Source organism: Lutra lutra, chromosome 17 (assembly GCF_902655055.1).
Source record: "Lutra lutra chromosome 17, mLutLut1.2, whole genome shotgun sequence".
Classification (NCBI taxonomy): Eukaryota; Metazoa; Chordata; class Mammalia; order Carnivora; family Mustelidae; genus Lutra; species Lutra lutra.
This window is the reverse complement of record NC_062294.1, coordinates 41,498,756-41,507,443: the sequence shown is the minus strand read 5'-3', so window position 1 is coordinate 41,507,443 and position 8,688 is coordinate 41,498,756. Positions and strand designations below refer to the sequence as shown.

At 58.5% G+C, this 8,688-nt stretch overlaps 1 protein-coding gene and 1 long non-coding RNA gene across 2 annotated transcripts; one reads left to right on the top strand and one right to left on the bottom strand.

Annotated features, from left to right (window-relative positions):
- Positions 1-301: 301 nt before the first annotated feature.
- LOC125089776 (uncharacterized) lies at positions 302-3,460 on the bottom strand. The gene is made up of 3 exons (XR_007124059.1): positions 2,816-3,460; positions 1,532-1,599; positions 302-1,188 (listed from the first exon to the last, which is right to left on the bottom strand). It is a non-coding gene; the product is annotated as an uncharacterized LOC125089776 (long non-coding RNA).
- A 2,133-nt stretch (positions 3,461-5,593) lies between these two features.
- CEBPA (CCAAT enhancer binding protein alpha) lies at positions 5,594-8,205 on the top strand. The gene has a single exon (XM_047712213.1). It carries the CDS (start codon positions 5,739-5,741, stop codon positions 6,804-6,806), a length of 1,068 nt encoding a protein of 355 aa, XP_047568169.1. The 5' UTR covers positions 5,594-5,738; the 3' UTR covers positions 6,807-8,205.
- The last annotated feature ends 483 nt before the right edge of the window (positions 8,206-8,688 follow it).

The window sequence follows — 8,688 nt, the reverse complement described above, 5'->3', positions numbered from 1 at the left end:
GGCATTTTCTAACAAAATAGAATACGAGACTTTTCCCCTAATTTGCTAAATAAACAACATTAAGGCAATGGATAGAATTCTCTGAATTTAAATTTTTTTTAAAGATTTTACTTATTATTTGTCAGAGAGAGAGAGAGAGAGGGCACAAGCAGAGGGAGGGCACAAGCAAACTGCAGGCAGAGGGAGAAGCAGGCTCCCAGCTGAGCAGGGAGCCCGATGTGGGACTCAATCCCAGGACCCTGGGATCATGACCTGAGCCGAAGGCGGCCGCTTAACCGACTAAGCCACCCAGGCATCCCTGAATTTTAAATTTCAGCTCAGTTTTCTCTTTCTAAAATTTATGGTGCCTGCTACTGTTATCTGCTAGCAGTTGCAAGCAGATGAGATAAACAAACAAGGAGGGGAAAAAACATACACACATCACAGTCAAAGAAAATTAAGAGAAAACTGGAAACCAGCTGATTCTCATGAACCTGACAGCATAGGTCTTCTACAGATCAGAATCCTCCCGGTTACGATTTCACATGGTATACGTATAATCTAGTTACATTTCCTAACAGCTCCATAATTTCTAGCTCCTGCTGATGCAGTCAGTTATGCCTCGTGTGACTTCTGTGTGCTTTGCCCTAGAATAAGTCGAGAAATGCATGCGTGCACAGAAGTAAGACGGAGGCTCAGAGATATTCAACTTGCCCAAGGTCTCCCAGCTAGGAAGTGGTGAGGGAGGGATTGTAACAGGTCTGAAGGATCCCGCGTATCACCAGGCCTCCTGCTGGGACAGGGTGTATATAATCTAATAAGGGATAAAAATGGTTTCTCCAAGTGCCCAGAGACTGTTGGTAAGAACACTAGACTCTTGCTTGACTGTCCCTTGAGTTCATACACTATATCTGCCAATATCTAAAACATAAAATGAATAAGTGTAAAACTCATTCACCAGTGCATTTGTCCATAAAGTATCCATAGAGTAAATTGCGCTGTGTTTTGTGTGTCTACGTTTTAGGAGGATCTTTGGGGGTACTTTACTGAATCTCTGTGTTAGACATATTGTATGAGATACTCATGGCCCCTAGTCAGAGCACAAATTGTCCTGGAAAGTGTAGTTCTTGTCTTCTGTCTTATCTTCGTTAGGCCTCATAATTATCTTAATTAGTCCTGCTTCCAGTGACCGATCTTACATCCATTAAGCTGTTGATAAAAGAATCAGAAGGGTTGGGTTCCAGTCTCGCTCTTCAGAATGTGATTAAGTTTCACACTTACATATGAATTCTTTTGTGTGTGTTACATTAGGAAGCTTGACTCAGTCAACCCAAAACTTCCCAGGGCTCTGTTTGTCTTCTCAGAATGGTCAGCATTGTGAATGACCCTGGACTCGGGCTCCATCCCAGAGCACCCATCACTCAGCACCACAATATGTGGAGGGGAGGGCTGTCCTCACCCCACCCGACCTTCTGTCCCCCAGCTCCACAGAGCCTCCCTCCTCTTCTGCGCTCACTGGAGCACAGTTCACACCTATGAAATGCATTTTCACCTCTGTTGCTGATTTTCTCCCTTGTACAAAGGACAGCCAGGGACAGAGCCTCTTCTCTCCTCTGGCCCCTGTGGGGGCGGAAGTCAGGCCGGGTGAGCCTGTGGCATGTCTGTTGGGGCTGGGTCCCTGTCCCCCCGGCTTCCCTGCTGAGCGCATCCATGCCAAAGCACACTGGAGAGTTTCTCCTTCGGGTTTCTCCTTAGGAACTGCCCAGTGTCATCAATTACGACAAAAAAGAATAGTAAAGGTGGTTGGAGATTTCCATGCAGCTCTTATTACTGGTTCTGTCTCGATTCCGCACGAGCCATGCAGCCATCTCCCGCCCGAGTGATTCCAGCCAAGCTCTGACTGCACACACGTCCTATCAGTCCACAAACCCCTGCCCGCCGTGGGCACCTCCCGTGGAAAGCGACTCCACCCACCCTGGGGTCTCATCCAGGAGCTGTAGCCAGGTCTTGTCAGGGCTCAGAGAGCTCCAAGACTCCTGCTCCAGGCTCCTGGACGCTCCCACAGCTCAGCCCCACAGACCCACCCAGAGACCACGACTGGCTTTCTCCTGTCCCCACATGTTCTCTTGCAACAGGGAAAACTAGAATACGGCCCGGTAGATCCTGAAGGCCATTCCTGGGCGACTGTCCTCTTCTCCAGAGCCACAAAGCAGACAGGTAGGTGTCCCTGAGGGGTTTTTGGAGCAGCCACTCTATTTTCCCCGCATTGCATATGTTGGGGAATGGTAGCCCCATCCAGAAGCCAGGCTTTCAGCTCCTACCCAGACTCAAATCCATCATTTCCTCCACCCTCCTCCCAGGGCCTCCGGGCCTCGGATCTCCATTGTTTTTCCTGTGGTCCACCCTCCGGTCTCTAGCTCCTACCACAGTCTCCTTTCAGGAGTCCAAAGTGGATCACAGTGCTCACCTGCTAAGAGCTGAACAGCAAAAGCTTTTGAGATAGGCTCTGTCCTTACGAGAAGCGGCCTTGGCCGTGAACCCAGCCCTGTCTGGATCCAGCCTTATCTAGGCCCCTCCCCAACAATCCCTGCACTCCGGCCCGCCACACATCTTGTCCTTTGTCACCAGAGCATGCCATGCACTCGCAGCCTCTCCACCTTTGCACCTGCCATCCTGTCTGCCCATCCTTCCAGCAAATCCCTGCTCATCCTTCAAGGTGCAGCTCAAAGGTCTACTTCTGCATGAAGCCCTCTATAACCACCTGTCTTAGCTCGGGCTGCCATCCCCAAATACCACAGACAGGGGGGGTTTAACAACAGACATTGATTTTTCTCACAGTTCTGGAAGCTGGAAGTCTCAGATCAGGGTGCTGGCATGGTCAGGTTCTGGTGGGAGCTCTGTTCCTGGCTTGTACATTCTGCCTTTTCTCTGCGCTCACATGGCAGAGGGAGGAAGGGAGGCGGGGTGGGGGGTGGGGGGGGGACAAAGAGAGAGAGAAATAGCTCCTTCTTTTCCTCTTCTTATAGGGCCATGACTCCTATCAGATTAGAACCCCAACCTTATGATATCCTAAAAACCGCATCACAGAATACAGTCATATTGGGGGTTAGGGTTTTATCCTATGAATTTGTGGTGGGGGGACAGTTTAGCCCAGGGTAACTCCCCAGACAAAGGTAGTTGCTGCCTCCCCGCAGAGACCCATATTCACCAGGGGAGGGTGTCCCTTTCTTAGAGCACCCCAGCCCTCATCCCCATTTGTGTCTCCCAAACCAAAGGACCAAGTGCTCCTGCCCCGTCCCATCCCCTGCTCTTTTGGGGTCGCCTACTCTGTGGGAAGGCCACTGTCTCATAGCAGACTTTGTGTGCTGACCTGTCTCCCCAGCTGCACCTAGAACTCTGAGAGGGCAGGGCCGCCTCTCAGTCTTCTCTGGGCACTGAGCTGGCACGGGGAGAATTCTGGTTCCACTGTGGGTGGACCGGGGGTACTGGGAGTGGGCCCCACTTGGTACCTCTGCCCTCCCACACACACCACACTCCCTTATTATAGAGCCCTTATTCCTCCCCAGTGCAGAGAGCATCTGCGGTGTCCTCCTGTCCTAAAAGGGGACATTCCTGCTGCCTATCCTGGCGACAGCAGCCTTAGGAGGCAGACCAGGTGTGCATTTGAGGCACAGGACATCTTCCAGAGCCTGTGCTTTCCTACTACCCTGTGACGGGCCATGTTTCTGATCGCAGAAAAAAAAAAAAAAAGAAGAAGAAAAAAAAAGAAAATTACACTGAGCGTTTTTGGGTTTCTCTCCAGGTCCCCACAGGGGCATGGTGTAGAAGTGGGTCCTGCCTCTGGCCCAGAGAGCGGATCCGGGCGCACAAAGGTTATTTATTTAATATATTTACTTTTACTCCCAGGCCAAAAGCTTAAAATACGCTGCGTATGAGCTCTGGACCAAAAAAATAAAAAATAAAAAATAAAAAAATGAAGCAGTTGGGCCATTAATCATTGGGAATATGTTGAATAGGAACTTGATTAAAGCACAGTATGTGTTCCCCAGACGAAGCTACTTCTTTACAGTGACCACAGTGGAAGCCTGGCCTCCCGGGGCCGGCTGTACTTTTGCGGGGCCCCTCCTCGAGGGCTCCTGGGCGGGCTCTGGCGTCTTGCCAGGCTTAGGAAGGCCGCCGGCAGGGAGGGGGTCTTGACCTGCGCAGCCCGGCTTTTCTCAAACAGGCACACCTCCAATCCGCACCGAGGCGGTGTCCGGCTCCAGCTCACAAAGTCGTAAGGGGTGGTGGGAAGGGTAGAGGCGGGGCGACCTGCCGGCCCCGGAGGCCCCACGGGAGCCCGGCGGCGCCCCCCGCCCCCGCCCGCGATCCCGGGATAGAACCGCGAGGCGCCACGTGGCTGGGGAGACGCTCTGCCTTAAACCCATTCCCCCAGCAGCAGTGAATGCGGAGGAGGCGGCCAAGGGGCACCCGGGCCTGGCCACCTTGTTCCTCAAGATCGCGGGAACCAAGCACCCCGCGAAGCAACTGCAGGGTCTCCCAGTAGGTGCTCGGGTTCTGGGAGGCCGAGATTCCCGAGGCCCCGGTTCCCTCCGCACCCCTCTCCCACCAGAAGCGGGGTGGACAGTGGATCCCGATCCCTTTGACCGCCAACCCCCGCTTTGGGATCGCTGTCCCGAGTCAATTTCGCCCCCTCCCTCTATGCGCCCCATCTCACCCCGGTACTCTAGCCCTGGAATCCAGCTCGGCCCGTCCCGCCAGGAAGAAACTGGCGGCCCAGGGGCGGGTGGCAGCGCCAGCCCCGCGCGCCTAGCAACCCTAGCGCCCCGGCTAGGAGAAGTAATTAAAAAGAAAAAGTTTTCCAGCCCAAGCGGAGGAACCGGCCGGGTCCTCCCGGCGCCCCGGCCGCAGCCGCCTCCCAATTCCCTCTGCTCCACGCGGGGTCCTAGCGCCCGGCAGTGCAGAGCCCGTGGGACCCCAGAGGGCTGGGAGAGGCAGAGCGGGAGAGAGGTACTTCTGCGAGGAATCTGTGGGGTCCCCTGGAGATCAGAGATAAAGAAGCAAAATCACCCGCGCTCCGGGACGCTTCCCTCGGCCTCCCTGTGCCGCTGTTTGTGCTGGGCCACACGTCCCAAACTGTTCCCTACCTCCCACCCCCGGCTCCGGCCCCTTCTCCACGCCGCCGCCTAGCAGAGACGCAGGTTCCGAACCGAACTAGTTCTAGAGCCTCCGTAGCTCAGAGACCAAGACTGGCCCTCCACCTACCCCCCCCACCACGCCCCCCCGCCCCGCCCCGCCCCGCGCAGCGTCTGGGTGCTCCCGGACTCCCCGACCGTTGGCTGGAAGTGGGTGCCTCCGGGAAGCTAGAGGAGGGGGCCCAGACACCGACCACGTGTGTGCGGGGGCGACAGCTCGGCCCAGGGTGGGGCATCGCACGCGCGTCCGGGTCCGGCCGGCGGGGCAGGGGGTTAGTGGGCGTTGCGGCGGGGCCTCTCTGGGCCAGCGCTGCGCTCCGGCCCCACTCACCACCTCCCTCGAGAGGCAGGCGCTAAGACCCAGAAGGCGCCGCTCCGCCGTCGGACTCTAAAGGGCGACGCCCCCGGTATAAATGCGGGGCCCGCGCGGGCCTGGCCATTCGCGACCGGGAGCTGCGCGGGCGCGAGGGAGTCGGGGCTCCGGGTGGGCGGTGGCAGCATTGGCGCCCCGCGCAGGCTGGAGGCCGCCGAGGCTCGCCATGCCGGGAGGACTGTAGCTCCCCCATGGAGTCGGCCGACTTCTACGAGGCGGAGCCGCGGCCCCCGATGAGCAGCCACCTCCAGAGTCCCCCGCACGCGCCCAGCAGCGCCGCCTTTGGCTTTCCCCGGGGCGCGGGCTCCGCGCAACCCCCCGCCCCACCTGCCGCCCCGGAGACGCTGGGCGGCATCTGCGAACACGAGACGTCCATCGACATCAGCGCCTACATCGACCCGGCCGCTTTCAACGACGAGTTCCTGGCCGACCTGTTCCAGCACAGCCGGCAGCAGGAGAAGGCCAAGGCGGCCGCGGCCCCCGCAGGAGCCGCCGGCGGCGACTTTGACTACACGGGCGCCCCCGGGGGCCCCGGCGGCTCCGTGATGCCGGGAGGGGCGCACGGCCCCCCTCCTGGCTACGGCTGCGCGGCGGCCGGCTACCTGGACGGCAGGCTGGAGCCCCTGTACGAGCGCGTCGGGGCGCCGGCGCTGCGGCCGCTGGTGATCAAGCAGGAGCCGCGCGAGGAGGACGAGGCGAAGCAGCTGGCGCTGGCCGGCCTCTTCCCCTACCAGCCGCCGCCGCCGCCGCCGCCGCCGCACCCGCACCCGCCGCCTGCGCACCTGGCCGCCCCGCACCTGCAGTTCCAGATCGCGCACTGCGGCCAGACCACCATGCACCTGCAGCCCGGCCACCCCACGCCGCCGCCCACGCCCGTGCCCAGCCCTCACCCGGCGCCGGCTCTCGGCCCCGCTGGCTTGCCAGGCCCGGGCGGCGCGCTCAAGGGGCTGGCCGCGACGCACCCCGACCTCCGCGCGGGCGGCGGCGGCAACGCGGGCAAAGTCAAGAAGTCGGTGGACAAGAACAGCAACGAATACCGGGTGCGGCGCGAGCGCAACAACATCGCCGTGCGCAAGAGCCGGGACAAGGCCAAGCAGCGCAACGTGGAGACACAGCAGAAGGTGCTGGAGCTGACCAGTGACAATGACCGCCTGCGCAAGCGGGTGGAACAACTGAGCCGCGAACTGGACACGCTGCGGGGTATCTTCCGCCAGCTGCCCGAGAGCTCCCTGGTCAAGGCCATGGGCAACTGCGCGTGAGGCGCGGGGCGGCGGGACCGCCCTGGGCCGGCCACTGGCTGTGACCCAGGGAGTGGTTTCGGGTCTCCGGATCTCAAGACTGGCCCCGCGGCGCAAGCCGGGACTAGGAGATTCCGGTGCCGCCAGAAAGCCTGGCCTGCAGCGCGCGCCCCTTGCCTTCCTCTGCGCCAGATTCGGTGCGTCTAAGACGAGGGGTCAGGCGGTGGTTTCTCCCTGCAGGAGGGGAGAAGTGCCATGGGGCTGAGCCGGAAGCCCCGGCAACTCTAGTATTAGGAATAACCTTGTGCCTTGGAAACGCAAACTCACCGCTCCGATTCCTACCGAGTAGGGGGAGCAAATATGTGCCTTGTCATTTTATTTGGAGGGTTCCTGCGTCAATCGTGAGGCTGCAGGGCCCCAGGAGAGAAGGCAGTGTGCAGGCCCAGGGCAGGAGGGAAGGTCCAGGGAGCAGAGATCCTGACAAGCCGGCCCTAGCCGCTCTTCCAGCGCCTGTCCTTGGAAGGGAGGAAATACAGGGACTTGGAAGGCTGTTTCCCTAGTTCTGCACGAAGGTTGAGGGTGCCTAGTTCCTTGCCTCTAATTTCCCAGCCTGGCAACAGGGTGGGCTTCCCTGGGCAGAACTCACTTAGATGGGAGTCACCGGGTGACCCGTGGGAGCCCCCTGCCCCCAGTCAGACCAGAAAGCTAGGACATGGGTTACCTCTCCGGACATGTGTTCATGGGAGTGGCGTCCTGGTGGTGCAGGGAAACCTAGAGCTCTGGTCTGGGGAGGGGGTGGGGGCTGGGGTGAAGGGACCCTGGGACAAGCCGCCTTGTCCTGTGTGTTGCCAGCATTGCCATGCAAACACAGAGCACAATCTGCCCATCCCAGAGGGACCGAAGTTATGAGAAGCTTTCCAAATATTTTGCTTTATCAGCCGATATCAACACTTGTATCTGGCCTCTCTGGGTCCCAGCGGTGCCTTGTGCAATGTCAATGCGCACGTCTATGCTAAACCACCATTTTATTTGGTTTTTGTTTTGTTTTGGTTTTGCTCAGATACTTGCCAAAATGAGACTCTTTGTCAACAGCTGCTGCAAGGGGGGTCCTCGGCTCTCTTTCCTTTTGGTTTTTGGGGATTGCTTTTGCCCCCCGGGGGAACCAAAGAGGTGAGGTGGGCTTCCTCTTTCCCTGGGGGGAGGGGACCTGTGGGCCTCGGTGCCCTCTGGCCTGGGCCGCCCACAGGCCCGTCCCTGCAGAGGCCCTGGCTCCTGGTTTGGAAGGGAGGCGGCCTCCAGCCAGATCGCCGGGGCCGGGAGCAGGGAAGGACAGCTTGGTTCTCTTCTTTGGGGGAGAACGTAGAGTTTCATGCTAGATGTTTTATGTATTATATCTATAATATAAACATATCAAAGTAAATTTTGGTGTCTTTTTAAAACCAGAAAAGCTACTTCCAAGGTTTTCTGTGGGCCAGGTCACATTTGTAAGTAATCACAGCATATCCCCTGGCTGAGCTCCTGACTTTCATTGGCTCTCCCATCCTGAGCCCCTCTGTACATTAAGGGGGTGACTTCTCCCAACCAAGGCAGCTAAATGGCAGAAGGAGGGCAGGCTCCAAGCTGAGAAAGCCCAAAGCCGGAAGAGAGAGTCTCCCAGGGGTTGGGGGGGCACGTTTGAGGGGGGTTCACGGGGCCTTGGTGTGGCCTCCCGTGGGCCCCTGGGAGGAGCAGGGGGGCTCAGAGAAGGATCCTCCTGCCTGACGTGGCCACGGGCTCTCTGGGACTTGAACAGGTCTGGTCCAGTGGCTCCAGGCTCCGGGGGCCCTTCGGCCATGTTTGCTTCTAGATCATTCACAGCTCCAGCCTCTGTAGCAGCCTTGCTCATACCTCTCCTGCCATCCCC